Below are 21,396 nucleotides of genomic sequence, written 5' to 3'. Positions count from 1 at the left end.
ATTGCAGAATGAACTGATGGTGATGATTAAGTTCATTCAAATGACTATAACTTTTTTTTAATTAACCGATTTTGATGAAACAAACTTAAGATGTTAAGCTGGGTTAAAACAAAAAAAATGGTGAAAGTTTTACGTAAATCGGTTCTGTTCTTCATTCTCAAATCGATAGTGATGTCATAATGACAAGACGTCAGACGAAGATATGACATATAAGTTTTATTTTGATAACTGACTATATGCTTTCTAAAAAATTGAAGTTGCTAATATATTTTAATATTGTGTGTAATTTTTTTTAAGGTATTTTAATTTTTTTCAATGAAAAGGACTCGAAACGATGCCGTTAAAGCCGCTGTTACTTCCTACTTAGAACGGCGAAATTATCCTGTAAGTTATTTTTTTTTGCAAATAACATTGCTTCCCGTAATAATATTCCGACTAAATATTTTTTTTTGTAGGACATTGATTTCTTTAATAATAATTCAACAAGTCGTAGTGCTGAAGAAATGGCTGTTGCAACTATAGTTCAGTGTGAAGCGAGTCGCGCGAATTCTATTTTGTTTTCGTGTATTAACAATGATCCTGGACAGTATGATGTGCAATACTCCAGGTACCTTTTTATTCATATAGTGCATCCAATGTTTAATTTTAATTAAAAATATAAGTACTTACATATATTTAATTATCATAATTTATATTTTCAGACTTGTTAACTTTATCAAAGATATTAAAAATGAAGGAGTTAAAAATGAACTACTTGGATTACTTACTCCGTTATTGTGTCATATGTATCTGGAAATGCTGAGGGGTGGACATAGAAGTGCCGCACAGATGTTCCTTAAAAGACACTCTGCAACTTTACCCCAAAAAGATTTATCATATCATCAGCCCATTGATGGTAATTTACCATCAGCTCTCTATCGTCCCAATAGTCTTGAACAGTTGTTTAATTCTCTACAAAATGGGACAATAGACAATGAGGCTCCGGAAAAAGATTACTTGAATCAGTTGTTAGATGATATAGGTACTATATATACATTGCAAGAAGTAGAAGCTCGTCCATCCATTGCAGCTTTTAGGTAAGCATAGGAATATATAAATAAAAACAAAGTATGTTTACATAATGAACTAAAAAAAATATTTTTTTAATCAACAGATCTTGCAAATATGATATTTTTTTATCCCAAGATGCCCTTAATATTCTTAAAGCATATTTAGCTAAACATGGACATGTTCTTTTGATACAAGTTCTGCAAACTTGGTTCCATATTGATATTAACATTGATAACAAGAAAACTGCGGTAAGTAATACTTTAATGAATTTACTTGTAGTGGTACTCAAATCTGTGTCTTGGAGACTGGTTTTAGTTTTCTGACAACCTGTCGTTCTAAGCAATGTTCTTATTAAGGTGTGTCAAAATTGTTATTCATTATATACTGTTTGTCTGACAACATATACACTGTCATATAAAATAGTGATAGACATATAATAGGAACGAGAAATAAAGATAAGATTGTGTATTTTTTTAGTTTCGTGTGGTATAGCAATGTTAAGAAGTGCAACTCAATGCCACCAAATTTACCATAGAGTAGAAATGAAAATAATTAATTACACCTAGTGAGAATCAAACCTGTCGCATTTACAGTCAGATGCTATGCTGCTATGTCATATATACAAATATAATATTATTTTATTTCAGGAGGATGATGATGATCAGACAGATCAAGAAGTTAACTCAAATATTTTGAATATATTAAATTGTGATGACAAAATAAATGACTCAAATGGTAATGTTATTTGTAACTTCAGCAATTTAAATTTTATTACTGTAGTTTATTAGTCTTATTTCATAATATAATATATCCCTTTTTTTCAAGCTTTATGATTTTTTCACATTTCATTTAACTTCTTATTCGCTTCGGAATGCGCGAGGCTCTGCCTACCCTGCTATATGCGGTACACAGTGTTAAGCTGATATATATAAATAATCCACAGATATATTTTCCAAGTGTAATGGTCATGCTGAATATCAGTCTGTTGATAAAGAATTAAGAGAACTACAAGACGCCATTAAAGGAGTGCGAGATTCAATGGCGCCATTGAAATTGTATAAAATAGCAGCACCAGATTCACAGTAAGTTTCATATTAACGCACGCACGCACTTATAATTAACCTAAGAAATTATTTTTATTACTATGAAGCGTCGTGATGCAGGGGTGCAAGAGTATGACGGTAAACACCACGGCTGTGGGTTCGATTCCCACTTTTTCCCATTCCCATTAAACTTCTCATTACCCCAATGAGAAGTTTAATATTTTAATTTCCTCGATCTGGTAACGAGGCAAAGCGCAGTGCTAAGTCACCACTGAAAAACTTGAGAATTTGTTGGAAGGTGGGGAATGAAGTGTCTTAAAACTAGGTTCCCAGGTTCCCAGGTTCCCTCTATATCTTCAGATATAGTGTGCAGGTAAAAAATAGAAAGTGGAAAGTTAAGAATGGCATATCTACATATTCTCTGAGCTTTGTGCTTACCCTAATAAATGAAATAACCTGCAAAGTTGAAAAAAAAGCTATCAGCATTCATACTATTTCTACCTGTCACAAATGTTTATTGAAAAATATTGGAACACTATTTATAGATTTCAGTACATATTAATTATAAAAAAAAACCGTTTCATAGTTTTTCCTCGTAGCTGGTACAGGTCAGGAAGAAGTGTTAAGACAATGCACATTGAGTGACAGAACTCAATGACAGTGTTGGTTCCAAATTTGCAGACTTTGCCTACCGGAGCTGGGAAATAGAAATAATTTGTATCGTTGAGTGGAGGTCAAACTCGCAGCAATCGTGTTTATAGTTGATGCTATCCAATTAGACCTCAATGGCTTACATTAAATATTTGGTAATTTATAAACATGTTTTTATTTTCAGCTTAGTGTGTGCCAAAACAGATCAATTCTGTAATGTTTTATGTGGAGGATTTGATAATTCAGAAATAAGACTTTGGGATCTTGGACAAAACAATGTCAAGAGAAACATAAATAAGAATATTTCAGAAGTGGAACTTGCTTGTGGTATACCACCCGAGCCAGAAACAATTTTAGATGATACTTTGTATGTATTATTTTTTTACCTTTGTGCTATAATAGCAGGGTAGGGAGAAGGGAACCTAGTCTTAATACACTTTGTTCCCCACACACTGCCCAATTTTCTAGACATCTTTCGTTTTTATCTTGTTACCAGAGCGAGAAAATTAAAATAATTCATTCTTCCAAGCTGGTAGCGTTTTTGTGTATATTTGCTTGTTCAATTTGTACGCAATAAAGGATAAATGTGGTGCAAAGGCACAGTGTTTGACAATTCTCATCCGAGGGAATGAAATATTATTATTTTCCACACAACAACACACACAAGACAAAGAGCAGCATTGAGTTAAGAGTTAACACCTACTAACTAAATAAATATTTACCAGGGAACCTAATTCCCTCTGCATATCCTGCTATATATAGATAAAATATGAAGAAAAAGCACTAACATATAAAAAACGTTTTATAGTCAAATAGGAACTGGGGTACCACTAAGAGGGCATTCCGGACCAATTCAAGCTGTAAATATATTGTCGCGGGAGGAAATAGTGCTTTCTGCTTCACATGACTGTACTATGAGAGCATGGAGGCTCTCTGATTATTCATGTGCTTCTATATACAGGTAGCATTTATAATATATTAAAATAGTACTAAAAGCTTTAAAAAAGATTAAAAGTTAAAGAAATATGGCGCAGCGTTAGATTTCGGTAATGAATTATTTTCGTTTCCTAGCTTTAGTAACAAGAAACCTTGGAATTAAGTTCCACCACTCAACACGCAATGTCCCGAAAATTAAGAAGAAAGTGGAGTATAAGGATTAACACTAGATTCAATATACGTTCCCTGTTATATACAGAATACAACATGAAGTTAAGGATAAACAATGTTGGACATCATTTAAGTAAAGAAATAAAATCAAGCTGTCCTTTGCTAAATTTTTAACTGGTTCTTAAAGTCAATACCGCTCATATAGACTAAAATCTAGCCTATATATATATATATACTAGCGGACCCGGACGCGGCTACGCCTGCTTGAAATATAAGAATATAATTTCAATTTAGATGAAATGCTAAAAGTGACTATTATATTTATTTTCATAAGGATGAATATCAAAATGACGCGGTAACGAACGCGGTCGCGTAGCGACGACGGTTGTTATTAACATGGCAGAATAAATTGCATGTCAAATTAGAAAGTATTTTAATTTGTTAGTATATATGTGTAATGTAATGTTATATAGCCTATAGCACTTCTGAAGAATGCAGCTTTCATCCAAAACAAAAACAAAGTAAATCGATCCAGTAGATCCAGAGATCTTAGCGTTCAAACAAACAAACAAACAAACTCTTCCGCTTTATTATATTAGTATATATATATATATATATATTACATTTTAAGAAAAAAATCAGGGAAACATGCATTTAAATTTTTTAAAGTGATATTCACTTAGGAAAGACAAATATATTTTTAGTAACTTATAAAAAACATTATTTAGTGATATTTGAACCCGCGCTTTGAACGGTTTCCAAGTGGCGCGGGTTCAAACGCAAAGCGAGAAAATAAGTAATTTCCCTGATTAGGAATCGAACCTATAAACGTCGCATTTACAACTTTACTCAAGGATCTAATTAGATAAAGCGCCACGACGGCAAAAGTAAAGTTCCTATATTAACTTTGATTTTTCAGAGGACACAACTATCCTATTTGGTGTATGGATGTATCAAAGAATGGCTTATTTATAATAACTGGATCACACGACCGCACTGCCAAATTGTGGTCTCTGGAAAGGACTTTCCCCATTAGAATATTTGTAGGACACTTGTCTGATGTTACTGTGAGTGTTATTTTAGTATTTTGTATGGTTAATACTGTACTGTAATAGCCACGTTATGATTAGGTATATATTATAATCATTATTTAAAATAATTTTATCAAAAATAACTCATAAATAGGTGACACTTGCTCAAAATAGAAAACAACAATTACCTTTTTTGACAAATATTCCTAATAATGAGTGAAAAATAATATGGTGGTTCAGATAAATAAATTGTTACAATTCTCAGATCTCTATGCTAAGTGTGGGAAATATGCGAAATCTTGATCACCAATAATTGAGGTTGTGTACGTACGATCGTGAGTCTTAAGCTCACCTTTACATTTGTATGTAAAAGTAGAGTTAAAAATTTGTTTTAAAAATAAAGTATTATTCGAAATCAATACAAAAATATCAATTATTTACACGCAAACATTATCTTCATAGTGCTATCAAGAAATGTGTTTTCTTTTTTTTCTTAATGCTTATTACTTACCCATATAATTAAATTTTTGGATTCTTACTCAATGATAGTGCCAAGTTTATCTTTTACTTTTAAATAATTGAAACACAAAAGTAATTTACGTGTGTGTGCGTAGTGTGTGCGGTTCCACCCGAACGAGGCCTACGTGGCGACGGGTGGTGCTGACCGCAGCGTGCGCCTGTGGAGCGTATGCGACGCGCGCCTAGTGCGCGTGCTGTGTGGGCACCGCGCGCCGCCCCGCGCGCTCGCCTTTAGCCCCGAGGGATCGCACCTCGCCAGCGCCGGTACTTGTTGACACCTTCACTCGCAAAAAAAACTAGTTCCATATACGTAAACCTTACAATATACGATACATTATAAAAATTTTTTTACATTACAATATAAGATTTTACTGTAACATATTTTACCAGATAATTTACACTTTTAAGAACTATTTGTCTTTTTATTATTTACAGGTGATGATAAAAAAATCAAAATATGGGACTTAGCAGCTTGCACGTGTGTGCATGAATACAGAGGTCATCACGGCAAGGTGACGTCATTGGACTGGTCGGCCGTAGGCAAGCCCAATCTGTCCAATAGAATCCCAGACCCCAACGACCCTAACGACAACTCTATACTATGTTCTGCAGGCATGGATGGCATAGTCAAAGTTGCTTGGGATAGCTATATAAAAAATAAGTAAGTTTCTTAATTGTATTAGGTTCATCGTGTTTCTTGGATATACTAGGATATGCAGAGGGAACCTAGTCTTGAGACATCCTATTCCACAGTGTATATCTATTTTCTATAGTAACGATATATGTATATGTATGAGTAACGATATAATGCCGCTCATTATATCGTTGCCAGAGCGAGAAGAATGAAAATAATCCCGCCCGTTTGGGAATCCAAACCACAATAACAATATTTCAAGACGATTTCAAATTTTAATATCTAAATATTTGTTATTTTCAGACAAATGTCAAGTCAAGATGTTTCTAGTTCAACATACAACACAAAATGCTCATACTTAGTTGATGTCCAGGTACATCCGGATTGGATGGTAGCCATTGGGACTAAGAGATAGTTTAGTATAGAATAATAAATAGATTTTTTTAAATATGAACTTTTACTTAACCTGACTTATATTCACGCTATTAAAGTTCCCTTGTATGCTTATATATCATCATTAACCTTTTTTTCAGTCCTGTGGAAATTTATTCGATTGTATACTTAACATTTATATTATTAGCTTATTATTTATATTATGATTTTTTTAAATTTTACATCATGCGGTGACGCAGTGGCACAAAGCGTGCGACTGTAAACACGGACGGTTGTGGGTTCGAATCCCACTTGGGGAAAAGAATTTATTAACAATTTCATTTCTTTGCTCTGATACCAAGGCAATACCTCGAAAATTCGGCTTAGTGACTAAGCACCTCCATCGACGAGTTCTAGGTATTCTATCTGATGTGATCTCCATACATCATGAGATTATGGAGTGAAGCACTCCACTGTCATATTTAAAACTACCAAACGTTAAGCTACTGAACTAAAGCAACAATCCTTTGAAATTAATTTCTGTGATACATAACAAAAAGTTATATTGTATTTTAAATATTGAAAGTTCAATATATTAAAACTCAAATTAGGTATTGAAGGAAGATTGACAAAAATATAATTGACTTGATGACAAAAATAAAATAAATTTTTAGATATTTATTTGTTTTCTCAAGACAAAAATATCCCAATAATTATAACACAAATAACATTTGTCTTCCATGCTTCTTGTATGTTTTCCGTTAATATAAATAAAACTCATGATTAAAAAAATAAAGGAAGTAGGTAATCAAATAACAACTCCTACTTTTTTTTAAAAAAGCTTGTAAGAGTTGATTGTTTCCCTTTTTGGGGTGGAGAAATTTTTTTCTTTGATGCTTTTGGGCTATTTTTCTTTTTAATTGGTGAATTTTCTTTTGTTTCTAATTTTAAAGGTTTTACAACCTCAGCCACTTCTACTTCTTGCTCATTTTCAGAACAACTTTCGTATACCTCTTCTTTTTTAGTTAATATATATCCATCTTCATCAGTATAGGTTTTGTCAATGACTTTTCTTCTCTTTTTAGGGTTCACTATCCCTGATGTTATTTTTACAGTATTATTTGAAGGGGTTGCTGGTATTTCATCATCTGATTCATTATTTATTTTCTGATTATCCACAAATGGATCATTTTCGGCATCACTTTCACTGTCAGAAACATGTAACACCCTTTTCCTTTTCTTATCCACCTTAGAAGTTTTCTTTACATCTTGTAAAATTTTATTCTTCTTAGATTTTCCATTGGTAGACAAATTTGACTTAGATTCCGATTCATCTTTAATAGGTGCATTTAAGGTAGCTTTAGGGGAATCTTCTTCATCAACATCCATTTTTTGGTCTGGGACATTAACATTTTCTTCAAATTTAGTTGTGGGTTCCTTTTTAACTTCTTTAGGTGCCTTTTTAACTGAACCATTTGTTTTATTAAAAAAGCCACTTATTCCTTTTTGAGTTTTTAGACCATTTGACTTTTTCTGAGGAGATAATAATTCAGTTTTAATGTTGAACTCATTTTTTTTATTTTCTTGTGTAGATAGAGTGTTTTCTAGTTCTTTAATTTCAGATTTTAAATTCAATGTTTGCGTCGATTCCTGTTTAATTTTTTTGGATGGAATTAATGGTTTTTTGTCATCAGAAAGAGTTAAAACTTCTTGGCTATTTGTCTTTAAATCTACTATTTCATTAGATGTTCGTTTATTACATTCCTTACTTTTAATTAATCCTGCACACAAATTAAAATCATTAAATGTATTTAACAACAAATATGTATTCTGATCAACAGTAGAATTTCCTTTACTAACACTGTAAATATGTTCATAGAATATGCTAGTAAATTTCAATCTTAACTTTTCCAAATTGTCTGCAGTACAAACAGTAGTCCATACTCTGTTATCACCAACAATACCTGATATTAGATAAGTCACATTAAGCAAAATTTTAGGATTTTCTTTATATATTTTGTCAATTAAGTGTTGTAATAACAATTTGCTCGTGTTTATATGTATGCATAGATCCTTGCTCAGAGATATATAAGTCACAATTTTCTCTTCATCTAATACTATTTCCTTTGCAGTATTTAAATTATTTCTTAAAGTATCTTCTAATTCCATATTTTTGTTATTTACTATAAAAGTCTTAATTATTTAATAAAAAGATTTTAGCGTGTTTAGTTTAAAATTTATAATTAAATTAACAACTCAAACGAAAAGGCGCACTTTTAACATTTTTTTTAATATTGACAGTTGACATTTTATACTTGAACAGAATAGTTAATATTTTATTTATTTATGCTTCATTCATGATCAACAATTTTACAACTATAATAAACATATTTAGATAAATATCTTGTTCTTTGAATAAAGTGCGTACCATAATATGGTATTATTAATAATTCATGATACCGTACAAAGTATAGACTATATTTTCTTGTCATTGTCGTTCAATAAATTATTTTCGTCAGGCAATACTTTAATCATATGACAGTCAGCTACTAGTTTTCGTGCAAAATGGGTGTAACAATGGCCCTTTTCTGGTGTACCCTCTTAATATCCATTATTGGTAAGTAATTAAGACGTATTTCTTATTGTAATATGCAAATAAACATTCTAAAACGTTTCTCTTCTGTTTAGGTTCTCATGCTGCTGGGGAATTTAGCATCTTGCACAGTCCGCCATCCTTGAAATTTACTGGATCTAGCAAAACATTGGAAAGTCTTCTGAAAGAAATATTCTCTGCATCTCTTGGACTGTCCGTTGAAGAGGTATAATATCAATTACCAAGACAACTACAGCTCTACACGACGTTATGTACGACGACATTACCTTGTGTCATTTTCATTTACAGAGTTCTGATTGGAATGGCTTATCCATCGTGGACCCGTTTAATACTCCCGAAGCAGTTGTTGAGGTGTACATTGATGGTGTATCTTCTCTAGGAGATAATGTAAGATACATTAATTTTTATTATTCAATATAAAATAAAAGTATGTACCTACAATATATTTTCCTTTCAGGCCGGACTCAAAAGTAAAAACTTTCCATTGATTGTTGATGAATATGAACCAGACACATATGATGCAGTTAGACACAGAATTCGACAGAGGTTCACAAGTGGTGGAAACAAGCTTGTTAATATAAGGTTATCAGAACCAGATGATGTGAGTATACCATTTAAAGTAAACAAAAATTTAATTATAATTTCTTAATTTAATTAATAACAATATTTCTATTTTAGCTCACATCAGCTTCAAATGTGTTTGGAGAGATTGTACAACCAAAAGTATCAAAGCAATCTTTACAACACTTGAAATATGACACTGTTGAGGAAGATTATCAATTTATTTATGAATTGGAAGTATTGAAAGCTTTAACTGCCAAGGTAAAACTTACATATATATTTTATCAATTATTTTTACTGCCAAGCTCATTTATTGTTCAAATAGTTTCATTATTTTATTTTTTAATTATAATTGTTTGACTACAGATCAGATCTGGTGCAGTATCTGCTGATAACATTGTTGATTTCTACAACATTAGATTCCGTTCTCTACATGCACTTTCAGACTACCACGGACCAAATTCCCTGCAAACTAAAGAAGCCAAAAAGTTATTGGGTAAGTAGATTTTATATAACATATCTATACTTATAATAAAATTATAATAGATTGCTGTCATGACATGGAGGAGATGTAATAAAAATGATTATTTGGGGTCTTAGTAATGTAGTAGAAGAGACATCATTCTGTTGTATGTACAGTTTTTTTTTTTAATTTTTCTTTTTCTGCATTGCTACAAAATAAGTTGTGTATGAATGCTGTGGGTATGAGAACCTATAATACATATCGTCGGGGATAGTGCAGAACCGCGTATCTACCGCAGGTGGGGAGCGCGTATCTGCATTTGATCAGATTTTACAGGAGGAGGATAAAACTTTATAACAACGTTAATTTAAGTCCAAGTGGTCTCATTTTAACATAGAGAATAATAATTGGTATTTTCTACATATTTTTGTCATACACAATCCTTTACAGTGGTTAACAAGTGGTTAATTTAAGCGATACGCCACTTACGCTGATTTGATTTGACCACGATCTTATTAAATTGAAACCTAACAGTTAGTTACACAGTTTTAAAATCAAACGTGCAATTAATGTTCCAAATAATATTTAATAATAAAATGAAGATTTTATTATTTATTAATTAATGTATTTTTTTAAACAATCCCCCTTAAATATAAAATTGAAAATACACTATCAATAACACTTTTTAATCAGCTTTGAGTGATTCTTTATCAGCCTTTTATACAACTTTAAGTATTACAAGTATAAATAATTTCAAAGTACTAATACACAAAAGACCAAGAGCTTTTTCAGAAAATATATTATCAGTAAATTTAAAAGCAAATTATATGTTATATATTTAATATATGAATAACAATAATAGATTCTTCAGGTACCTTATATAAATAAACTTTATGTCTCAGTCATTTTCTTAGATAAGAATAAAGTATAGTGAATAAGGAATAAATGGGGTAATACTTTTTTGGTGTTTGTAGTAATAGCTGAAATTAGTTCAGTTTGTTTTCAATAAAACCACTTTGCCGCACTTTGTACCAGCCCCTCTTCCAGGGTGGATAGTATCATATAAAAGACTACTTTTAATACTATAATCCTTGAAAAAAGTGTGGTCACACGTTACTACTTCATATGGAAATGGATTCAGGCTAGCTTCTTTGGTAACTGAGGAGTATTGACTATATAAAAATATTTCCCGATGTTTTAACTTTCTATTATGTAGTGAACTGAATCCACTTCCATTTGAGTATGGTCTTTTTCTAAAAAAATGCGGAAGTGCGTTTGAAACTATGACGTTTCAGTTTTGTGATGTAAACCATCAATATAAATACGACGTTTTTAGTACTCTCTTCTAAGATTTTCTTCAAATAATCGACAAAAAAGGAAGTGCATGTGGAAGCTTTTAAATGTAATGTTGTCTCATTAAACCAATAGCGTTTTATATGGACAATTAACTTTACTTTAAAATACAATGCACTAGCTTTCAAAAATGGACATTATTTCACAGCTTGTAAATCGGCTATTACTACGTGAAGCTTTCCATTTTTGCAGCCTCTTTGTCTAAAGTCTTTTCTCGTTTGCTAAATCTTTACGTGACACATATTGTTGATATATTTGTTAAGTAATTTTGCCAGCAATTATATGAACATAGATCACATGCATCTTTTTTCAGCCTCAATGGCAGCCTCACGTTCCAGGATTCTTTCAGGAAACAAATCATTATTGCTACATGTTGATGTTGAAGCTACCGATGCAACATTGGTTATTTCAGAAAATAGACAGTAATTTGGGACTTTCTAAGCAGAATGCACTAAAAGTGAAAAGTAAAAAGGAATAGATACAAATAAATCTTATTGTTATTTAATTATACCTGTAAGAGATCACTAGTAGTGATAAGGTCGCCTTTGCATACTGCCTCTATGCGCTAAATGTCTTTATTGTGTTGTGTTTTTATTTTTATCTGTTTTCAATATTGGTCTATATTTCTCTTGTAAAATATTTTATTTATGCAATAAAGAGATTTATCTATCTAAAAGTGGTTGTGTCGCAACAAGATATAGCTTCGATTTCTTTAGTTCAGTTCAGTTCAGTTCTTAATTTATGATGTTTCGAGCGTGCCAGCGATTTCTTTAGTAAGCTCTACTTGTTTTAATGTGTTTTGACGGAGTTTGACAGCAAAAAGAAACTACAAAATATACTTCTAATGACACTTGAAGACATACGCGGTACTGTTAATTGTCGATTATAGATACGCAGTATTGTTTTTAGGCGAAATCTAGCTTTATATTGGTCGAAAAAAAATCCCATCAAACAGGAGGCTGCCAATCGGGATCTTACGTCGAATGGCCGTGAAATTGAGATTTAGCTACAAATGTCAGTTACGCGAAATTATCCAATGCTAGTTACGCGGATTTGCACTATCCCCGACGATATGTGCTTATTTTTTCTATTATAGAGTATTTCTTATTTTTATATTATAGATCACTTACACCATTGGCTATGCTAAAAAAACACAAGGTTACATACACATTAAGGTTTTGAAATGACAATTATTTTCAAGATTTTTGGTTGGTCCTCTATTGCTGATCAAGGTTTTTTTCATAATTTAAGGGTTCATTTCAAAATTATTATCTTTTATACTTCATTGCTTATTCTTTATATTTATTCACAGGTAATGCTCTAGAAGACCTAAGCAAGGCCTTGGTTAAGGCCTATGATGGTTCAGTACTTGTTACAGTGGTGACCACAGATGTGGCTCACACCAGACGTGCTGTTCGAGCTGCACCTGAGTTCAGAGCAGAATATCAGGTAACTTATATATATATATGCATTTAAGCATTTCATGACACCGCTGAGGTGTAGCAGGATGAAATTATTACTACCTATTTGGGGAAACAATTTATTTTTCTATCCCTGCTTTGATAAAACTAAAGTATAGTTTTGAGTTTCCTCACTCAAAGAATGTCTCAAATTCAGGTGCAAAGAGAAAAAATGGAGTGGAATGTTTGATAGTAAATTTTTGTTGTTTAAATCTCATATTTACATTCTACTGCTCAAGGGAACCATTATAATATTTAAATATACAGCATTTTTAGACAGAAATGAAGAAGTTGCATCAATTGAGAAAATAATTTGCTGCTATTAAATTATTAAGTAAAAATATTGTTTAAAAAAGTAATAAGTTTTTATTTGCCATAGGATGCAACAAGATCAATGAACAAAACAAGTTCTAAAGTGTGTATACTATATCATAAGCATATTTAGTGTGTACCTGAATTAAAAGTAACTTGTGCAAGTAGTTGTTGTTAATTATAGTTTAACCATTAAAGCCAAGTATTTTGTATTTTGGAATAGATTTATTTACTTGTAATTTTGACATAATCTATAGTTATATTAAAATTTAAATCGTAATGGATTGATGTCTGTTGCATTTAGTATTTTCAAATATTTGTTGCATTTTAGTTATGATTTACTCAATTTGTTTTACTAATATAAAAACTACATTTATACCAGGACGAGGACAACTACACTGCAGATTACGCCGCCATTTTCAACATCATTTTGTGGTTCGGAATAGTGTTTACGTTCACTCTGGTATCCATTGTGTACGCCATTATGGACATGGACCCCGGCAGAGATTCCATAATTTATCGTATGACTAGTACTAGAATGAAGAAAGACAACTAAAGTATTAATTTTAATGTAATAGTTAAATTTTCTTCATTTTATAACATTCGAATCCGCAATGCGGAATACTTTCTATGTTAAATTAAATTACATTCTGTGTTGTAAAAACGAGGTAACGTTAGGTGATGACTCGTTATAACTTATTGTATTAATAAGTGTAAAATAGTGTTATGTGAGTTGTAATTTTATGTTCAGTAAATAAATGAATGTTTCGTTTAATGATTATTTTTTAATGTCCATTACTCCTGATAATTTGTAGGTAACAGGTTTACTCTAAGACAATATGGTATATATTTATATATCCAAATTTTATATTGCTTTGCTGCTGATTTAAATTTAGCTATAAAGGAAACACATTTTTTTATTTGTTACTATATACTTAAGCACCACAGAGTATAGTAAAAATTGTTAACAATTACAACTTTATTATTTGACAGTATTCATTAAAATATTAGTTATAACTAGAATATACTTTTCTTAAAATTAAATGTCTAAATCTGTAAGAACAAATAATTTGAAATATTTTTTATTTGATAAGGCACTTTATTTCAATTTTAACAATTTAATATGAGGTAGTTTGAAAGAATAGTATTTTATCTTCAATTTAAACATGAACAAAAATATCTAAAATTGGAATGGAAAAATATTTTTCAGTTTACCTATTACTGCTTAGTTAAAAGTATGGAGTGCATAATAAATATATTTTTATGCATGTATAAGTTTCTCATTGTCTTTGTCTCTAAAATCATTTGCCAAATTAACCAATTGAGATTTTGTTTGTATATGTATCAATTCTGTAAATAATTACTTGTGTTAAGAGAAATGTAAGTATATAATATATTTATGATATAACATAATATGGCAGAGTTCGAGACTTAAAATAGGCAATAATTTGCGCAATAAACATGGGATTAACATTAACTTAATAAATTATTTATTAATATTTTTATCACTTAATTTACTATATTATTTATATTTAATAATGTCAGTTCCTATTAGATTACTTTATCAAAATATTAAATATGTATAGTCTGTCCTAAGACATGGACATTTTTAATGTTTAAAAGGTTTCAAATAAATTTTGAATTGTGAAATAGCATCATCGACTTCTAAAGGTTTAACATTAACCAACCATTTAAAGAAAATCAATTGAATGTTAATATTAATAAAGCAGTTAAAATGAACACATAAAATTGAATAATCCTTAAGTTTTATCCATATTAAGAAACAATTTGAAGATAATATTGTGAGCAAATACCCACATGGATGATAACAGGCGACAAATTTAGTGTTAAAGCAACAAAAGACCTGAGTAAACATTCATAATCACAATTCACAATAAATGAAATTCTTTTTTCAGATTACCAAAAAAAAAAGCTTGTCGTAAGGCAATGTATTCGAACGTCTACAAGACCTTTAACGTCAATCATCACTATCACCGTCATTTGACAGCGTTAGATGACATTAACAGTGGAAGTTTAACGGCGTAGTGTGTAGTGATGCGCGCGCCTCAGTCTACGCCGTAGCTCGGTGGGCAGGCGCTCGTAGCAGCGGCGGCAGGCGGGGCGCTCGTCGTATTCGTAGAACTTGCTGCGCGTGCTCAGCGCCGTATCGCATACAGCGCACGCGAAGTGGTGCACGCACCACGCTTTATTAAGCGCCGTGAACACTGAGTAAAGACAATTAATTATTAATCAAGATTATTAATGATTCAATTGATTTTATAATTAAAAAGTAAAAAAATAAATATATTTCTGTGCTTTCGCAAGCAAGAAAATAATTGCACTTTTATAGTATGATTGTGACTTAGGGGAATAATTACAGTTAAAGGTTTTTCATATTAATACTCAACAAGCAAAGCATTTTCTAAGGTTTTGCCATTTAATGACAAATGATTGTCTTGATTCTACTTTATAAACCTCTCTAATTAGAAAAACACAAAAGAAAAATGTTATATTTAAAACTCATACAATCACTTACCATCCCCAGCTATAACTTGATTGCACACATAGCAGAGGTTACCAAACAGTTGGTGATAATGCTGTTCACAGTACGCCAATCCCTTCTTCTCGTAGTGACGGTGACCATGGAACGGCTTCTCACATTTGGCACATACGAAATGCTATAATGCAAAAAAAAAATTATAAATAACCAAAACTTTCAAAAATTTCTGCATGTTCCATATTTTTTTATTGTAACATAAAATATAAAACCCTACTAAATCTATAGATTTTTTCAAAACTGAAATTTACTATTGGAGGCAGATTATCTTTGTTGACAAAGTACGTAGTACAAAAAATAACCTATCCTAACCTAACCACCACATATTTTTACACTTCAAACTATTTGAAGTAAAAAAATTAAAAATTTTCAATTCAAATTAAAATAAATAAAAAATTGGGACCAGACAGATAGGCGCTACAATAGGTGTGTTTTGTAATAGACCAGCTAAGCTATTGGAAATCAGTAAATAACACATAAGCAAAAGTTGTGCAGCATGATAATGAAATATTTAATATTTTCATTTTCTTGCTCTGGTAACGAAGCAAAGTGGGGCGTTGAGTTGAGTCACTAAACAAATCAACAAAAGTATCTTGATGGGCAATGGAGTGTCTTCAGTGTCATCAGGTTCTTAGGTTCTCTCCGACTACCGTGCTATTTGCGATACAGCTGTTATACAGCTTGAAGCTAAAAAATAAAAATATATATTTCACCTCAACATGCCAATGCTTGCCAAGGGCAGTGACAATCCTCTCCTCAATGGGGCGGCGGCACGCCCCGCATATCGGTATACCCATCTTGTCGTGACAACGCAGACAGAACAGATTATTCTGGAATTTTTATATACAATTATTAAGACTTCTTTGGGCTTTTTATTTTTTACTTTCGATGAAAAATAGAAGAACATTCTTAGATTTAAAATATAATATTTAATCCATCACAAAATTATTTTTTATATCGCTTTCTTACTACCATTTCAAGCTTCTTCTACTAGTTTAGCTTACTCTGACGACCTATTATTAATACATTGTCTCATAACATTTACCACATTTATATAATACTCACAACATCATTGGCGGCGTAACCTGGGCGGTTCTTAACCTCGCGCGCGGTGTGGTCGAGCTCAACGCCGCAGGTGGCACACGCGAAGTGGTACCCGTGGTACACCTCGCCGCGGTAGCGGAGCGGCTCGCCGTCTATTACACCGCTGTTGGGAAAACATTGTATTAAATATATATATATATATATATATATATATATATATTATTATCGGGCATGTGGTATGGTACGCAAAGGGAACCTGAAAATGTAGTATTAAGACACTTCCACTTTCGCGAACGAACCCACAAAAACGAACAAATTTTTGCGATCGTGGTGCTCCTGTACCACCACGATCGCAAAAAGAATGCCGTTAAATTATATTCTATCTGTCTACCCTCCTAAACAGGAAAAAAAGAGATTTAGTAGACAGATATTTGGTGACAACGTTATAACTTCATAATTGTGTGTCAAAATAATTCGATTCCTGTAAAAAAAATCAATAACTAAAAAAATAATTCAACAAACACAAAAAAAAACCATACTAACTGGCATTTATGACATATATAGTTCTGCAACCCGTCAGCCTTGATCCTCGCGTTGCAGGCGTGACAGAGCGCGCGCCCTGCGTGCTTGATGAACCCCGCGTCCGCCAGCTCCACACTACACTCCTCGCAACGGAAACACGACGGGTGCCAGTTCGAATTCATCGCCTTTATAACACGACCGATGACGAATTCACCTGGAAAAAACATCCTAATCAAACAAAAAAATATATAATTGAGACCATTTATAAAAAAAAAGAAATGGTCATCGTGACTTAGAGGGATAGACAGCCCACATAATAATCGTCTTTAAAAGCCCATAGTTACTCTGTGAAATTATTTTCATTGCACCATTCCGGTAAGATTGGATTTTATTTTAAAATTCCGGTAAGATGTGCTGTGTTAAGTTTCGCCCGCCACACAGCGTCTGGAATAATTAAGTGGAAAATAGAGAACAGTGTCTTAACTAAATTCATTTTACTTAGCCTGCTATTAGTATTGCTATTTTGCGGATTCATTGAATTTTATTAAGATCACTTTCTGTCTGTTCTGAATGATGTCACCAGTCGTTGCAAGCACTTTTGTTGTGTGTCTTCTTATCATAATATTTTTTTTAATATCTTAACGCTGTTTCCCGCTTGTCATTTATATGCAGAGGGAGCCTAATATTAAGAAACTCCGCTTCCCACTTTCCGCCGAATTCAAAAGGCATTAGGTGTTGATTAAATATTGCATTACCTCGACACCAGAGCGAAAGAGTACAAATATTAAATATTTCATTTTCTCGAGTGGGACCCAAACTCATAACTTCACTATTATTATAAAAACCTTATTAAATTTAAAAAAATGGCCTAACAGATCATGTGGTGGGTGGCTAGTTAACTCAATAATCTGAACACTGTTAACATTTACAACTATTTTCAGAAATAACTTACGACACTTCCCACAACATGGGGCAAATAACACCTGAAAATCTCTTTCGCAATATTTTCGACCTTCAAATTCATAAAACACTCCATCAGGGAATACTCGGAAACATTGGGCGCATCTGTTAAAAAAGTTTAAACAAAAATAAATGACATGGTAAGGCACTACGCCAATAAGTGGAACTTTATGCTGTATATAATTATATTCCAATGTTTCTTTATTAACAAAGAATATGTTACTACTGTATTATTTATAGACCAATAGATATTGACTATTTTAACTTCAATTCTTCTTCAAACTTAAACTTTTAACTTCTTTGAAACTTTGGGGGTTTTGGAACTCTTGTGCCAAGATTTGTGCTATCACCATATAGACTGTAATATATATAAACAACATTATTTGACCATGATTATCTCTCTGTATTTATATTATTTCATAGTGAAAGCTATTAGATTATTTGTTTATTATAAGGGTCCCCTGTATTTATTTTAGACAGAAAGATAAAATAGATCAACATTTTAAAAAGGCTATAAATAAAATCCATAAATTATGTTTAATTCTAAACTTTGTTGAACAAAGTTTGTTCACAATTAAATATTAGTTATTTAGGTTGTTGCCAAATTATTGTTATAACTATTTTATATGGCAGTGACTCAACTCCCTTATAAAACTATGATAATTCTTCTTGACTTTAAACAAATATTTCATCAATTAAATAAATAACATATTAATACCCTTGACATAGTCTAACTGTAAAGAGATGGGCAGAGATGTTTCTGGTTATTGCTAGTGGGTGTTATACACACCTATGTGGTTAAAACACAGCATACTCTATACTAAAGCTGGCAACTCATTAATTAAATTCTAAATTGGCAAAAAATTCACATCAAAAACTATTTTGCAGGTCACTTTAAAGTAATAATAGTAGAAAAAACTATATAGATGTCTAGAATTTGCATATTTACTAGCAAAGTTACAAAGATGACAAAAAAGGTAATGTTGACTTACACAAAACAACTAGTATGCCAAAGTTCACCATTGGAATTCACTATTTTCTCATTTGGCTCAAAACCATCTCCACAGCGGGTACAAAACATATTGTCCAGCGACATATTTGCAATGCTGCAATAAAAAAGTATTAGGTATGAAAATGTAATTCTTGACTTTTTGAGGTAATTTAAAAAAATATTTAAATAATAATTCTTAATAATATTTATGGTATTATAAAAAAAATTGAGATATAATATTTTAACTGTATTAAGAATTTGTTTAAGCATTAAAAAAATACATAAGTTTTTCTTTGAACAAGACTTTATAGTAGTGATACTAAAAGTAATTCTACATATAAATTTTACAACTCTTATTGTATTTAGTTTATTGTATTTGAGGTAATATTTTTTACTTTCAATTTAATTTATAAGCAGTGTTGTAGGTGAAGTATAACCCCAACCACATGTCAATATAGGAGGTGCTTTTAAAGTCTAAGACCTTAATTAGCAGAAATTGAAAAATTAGAAATAGAAGAAAATATTTCAGTATAATTTTGATAATGCAAATTACAATCAATATTTATTCTGTCTAATTTGTATGATTAATTAACACATTCTTTTTGTATGAAAAGACCATAGAGGATGTAACTTCAGCCATGTCTAGATTTGTCCACATTTCATAGCTGTGTATAAGATAGTTTTGAAATATTTGTTTGGAAACTGTATCTGTTATAAATGATTAGACAAATGGTTACAATGTCTGTGTTATACAGAAAAAATTATGTAAATGTATACAACAATTTATACATTTATATAATTTGTCTAATGAGACTACAACTAGGGTGTCACATCCAGTCAAGGAAAAACATTTATATAAGGAAAAATAATAAATTGTATGAATCACTTTAAGGAATATTTAAAAGTGCCCCTGAACAAATGTCCATAAGTATTTATAGTTATCCTTGCTAATTTTATATAATAAAGGATGAAATTATGAATACATTTTTCTTAATAAAATAAGATTTATATATTTTAATATTAGAAAAGTTTAAGTAATTAACAGATTAACTCTATAAATACAAATGAAATGATTGCAAGTCTGAGACTGTGTGATGATTTTGTGATTAATAAATTATTATGAGTCGAAGTAAACTGTAATTCATATCAGGTGAATTAATTACGAATACTGTATCATATTAATTGAAGCTGTTAATCTGACGAACATTGAGCAATCCCATTATAAAGGATCATTCTTATTTGAATGCTTACCCTGGCATTTTCACCACAAATTCAGACTAACTATATGTGCTTATCGTGTTTTTCTGTTGGGCATAAAAAATTTAAACTATTAATTGAATTACAATCATCACAGTAAATAACAGAGTACACTCCTTATAAATGATGTAATGGTATCAAAAATAGAATGGACTTATACTCACATGAAATTTTCAACTTTTGTAATGATCTATTTAGTTAATACTGTGCCACCAAGTGAATCATAAAATATGAATACTATTAAAAACTTTAATTTTACATGTAAATTAAGTTAAACAATCATTAATAGTGATCATAATATAAATAATAAATTTAACATAGATTCATCACTTAACTTAAGCAGATCTTTGTCACATACAGACACAGAACACATTTACTTGCATACAGATTACAGAATAAATATAAAATTACAAAAGTCACAAATATACAAACAGATTACACATACACAGCCCACAGGCAAACAGTAGGAGTGTTCGCGACGACTATAGTTCGTAATGATAAGTTTTTTTTATATCACCTATTATTTTTATGTTATAAAGTTAGAAACTATATTATATCACTTTAATGCATTCATTTATCGGCGCGTTCGCGGCCATATTTTGTGGATGTTATATAACGAGACGATTTTTAATTAAAATTTACATGTACCTATACATACAAACCGAAGAGAAAAATATAATTGGACGGAGATTAATTTGGATGACCTAGTGGATCAGCGTATTAAGAATCGAATTACCAACACGCTAGTGCTTAGGGGTTCTGAGCTTGTTCTAGTCGTTGCTAAAATGAATGATGATAAGAAGCTGGAAGCTTCAAGATATATCGATCCGAGAAGAATCGAAAGAGTTTGCAATATGATTTAGTTATTTTTTTATGGCAAAGACCAGGCAAACGA

At 31.3% G+C, this 21,396-nt stretch overlaps 4 protein-coding genes across 5 annotated transcripts; 2 read left to right on the top strand and 2 right to left on the bottom strand.

The window, feature by feature from the left end:
- Positions 1-181: 181 nt before the first annotated feature.
- On the top strand, positions 182-6,483 carry wda (will decrease acetylation). Its single transcript, XM_085207669.1, has 12 exons — positions 182-384; positions 456-607; positions 702-1,076; positions 1,154-1,298; positions 1,698-1,785; positions 1,994-2,132; positions 2,929-3,111; positions 3,553-3,705; positions 4,771-4,918; positions 5,497-5,665; positions 5,837-6,062; positions 6,339-6,483. The coding sequence occupies exons 1-12, from the start codon at positions 316-318 to the stop codon at positions 6,448-6,450; spliced, it is 1,959 nt and encodes a 652-aa protein (XP_085063795.1). The 5' UTR covers positions 182-315; the 3' UTR covers positions 6,451-6,483.
- Positions 6,484-7,070: 587 nt separating this feature from the next.
- LOC146539991 (uncharacterized) lies at positions 7,071-8,723 on the bottom strand. Its single transcript, XM_085207670.1, has one exon. The coding sequence runs from the start codon at positions 8,574-8,576 to the stop codon at positions 7,230-7,232; it is 1,347 nt and encodes a 448-aa protein (XP_085063796.1). The 5' UTR covers positions 8,577-8,723; the 3' UTR covers positions 7,071-7,229.
- Positions 8,724-8,867: 144 nt separating this feature from the next.
- Positions 8,868-13,945, top strand: ATP6AP2 (ATPase H(+)-transporting accessory protein 2). The gene is made up of 8 exons (XM_085207674.1): positions 8,868-9,024; positions 9,096-9,226; positions 9,310-9,408; positions 9,479-9,622; positions 9,700-9,843; positions 9,949-10,078; positions 12,711-12,847; positions 13,553-13,945. The coding sequence occupies exons 1-8, from the start codon at positions 8,973-8,975 to the stop codon at positions 13,724-13,726; spliced, it is 1,011 nt and encodes a 336-aa protein (XP_085063800.1). The 5' UTR covers positions 8,868-8,972; the 3' UTR covers positions 13,727-13,945.
- Positions 13,936-20,903, bottom strand: stck (LIM zinc finger domain containing stck). 2 transcript variants are annotated; one of them, XM_085207671.1, is made up of 9 exons: positions 20,666-20,903; positions 20,496-20,548; positions 19,246-19,359; positions 18,246-18,358; positions 17,315-17,507; positions 16,793-16,934; positions 16,441-16,557; positions 15,707-15,848; positions 13,936-15,395 (listed from the first exon to the last, which is right to left on the bottom strand). In XM_085207671.1, exons 2-9 carry the CDS (start codon positions 20,501-20,503, stop codon positions 15,205-15,207), a joined length of 1,020 nt encoding a protein of 339 aa, XP_085063797.1. In that variant the 5' UTR covers positions 20,504-20,548; positions 20,666-20,903; the 3' UTR covers positions 13,936-15,204. The 2 variants fall into 2 exon arrangements, with proteins under 2 accessions (XP_085063797.1, XP_085063798.1); XM_085207672.1 differs by lacking the exon at positions 20,496-20,548 and having other exon boundaries at positions 20,666-20,879.
- Positions 20,904-21,396: the final 493 nt, after the last annotated feature.

Source organism: Heliconius melpomene, chromosome 3 (genome assembly GCF_056956725.1).
Source record: "Heliconius melpomene rosina isolate 202511_hmr_F chromosome 3, ASM5695672v1, whole genome shotgun sequence".
In the NCBI taxonomy this organism is placed as follows: Eukaryota; Metazoa; Arthropoda; class Insecta; order Lepidoptera; family Nymphalidae; genus Heliconius; species Heliconius melpomene.
The sequence above is the reverse complement of the archived record's forward strand: the minus strand, read 5'-3'. Positions and strand labels throughout refer to the sequence as shown.

Excerpts from the sequence above, each read along its gene's own strand:
- LOC146539991 (XM_085207670.1), bottom strand. The coding sequence starts at position 8,576 with ATGGAATTAGAAGATACTTTAAGAAATAATTTAAATACTGCAAAGGAA.
- wda (XM_085207669.1), top strand. The coding sequence starts at position 316 with ATGAAAAGGACTCGAAACGATGCCGTTAAAGCCGCTGTTACTTCCTAC. Across the intron at positions 3,706-4,770 it reads TCATGTGCTTCTATATACAG|AGGACACAACTATCCTATTT; the intron begins GTAGCATTTATA and ends TTGATTTTTCAG. Across the intron at positions 4,919-5,496 it reads GACACTTGTCTGATGTTACT|TGTGTGCGGTTCCACCCGAA; the intron begins GTGAGTGTTATT and ends GTGTGTGCGTAG.
- stck (XM_085207671.1), bottom strand. Across the intron at positions 16,935-17,314 it reads TATATATGTCATAAATGCCA|CGGTGTAATAGACGGCGAGC; the intron begins GTTAGTATGGTT and ends TTTTCCCAACAG. Across the intron at positions 16,558-16,792 it reads GTTACGCCGCCAATGATGTT|AATAATCTGTTCTGTCTGCG; the intron begins GTGAGTATTATA and ends TAAAAATTCCAG.
- ATP6AP2 (XM_085207674.1), top strand. The coding sequence starts at position 8,973 with ATGGGTGTAACAATGGCCCTTTTCTGGTGTACCCTCTTAATATCCATT. Across the intron at positions 9,025-9,095 it reads CCTCTTAATATCCATTATTG|GTTCTCATGCTGCTGGGGAA; the intron begins GTAAGTAATTAA and ends TCTTCTGTTTAG. Across the intron at positions 9,844-9,948 it reads TGAAAGCTTTAACTGCCAAG|ATCAGATCTGGTGCAGTATC; the intron begins GTAAAACTTACA and ends GTTTGACTACAG.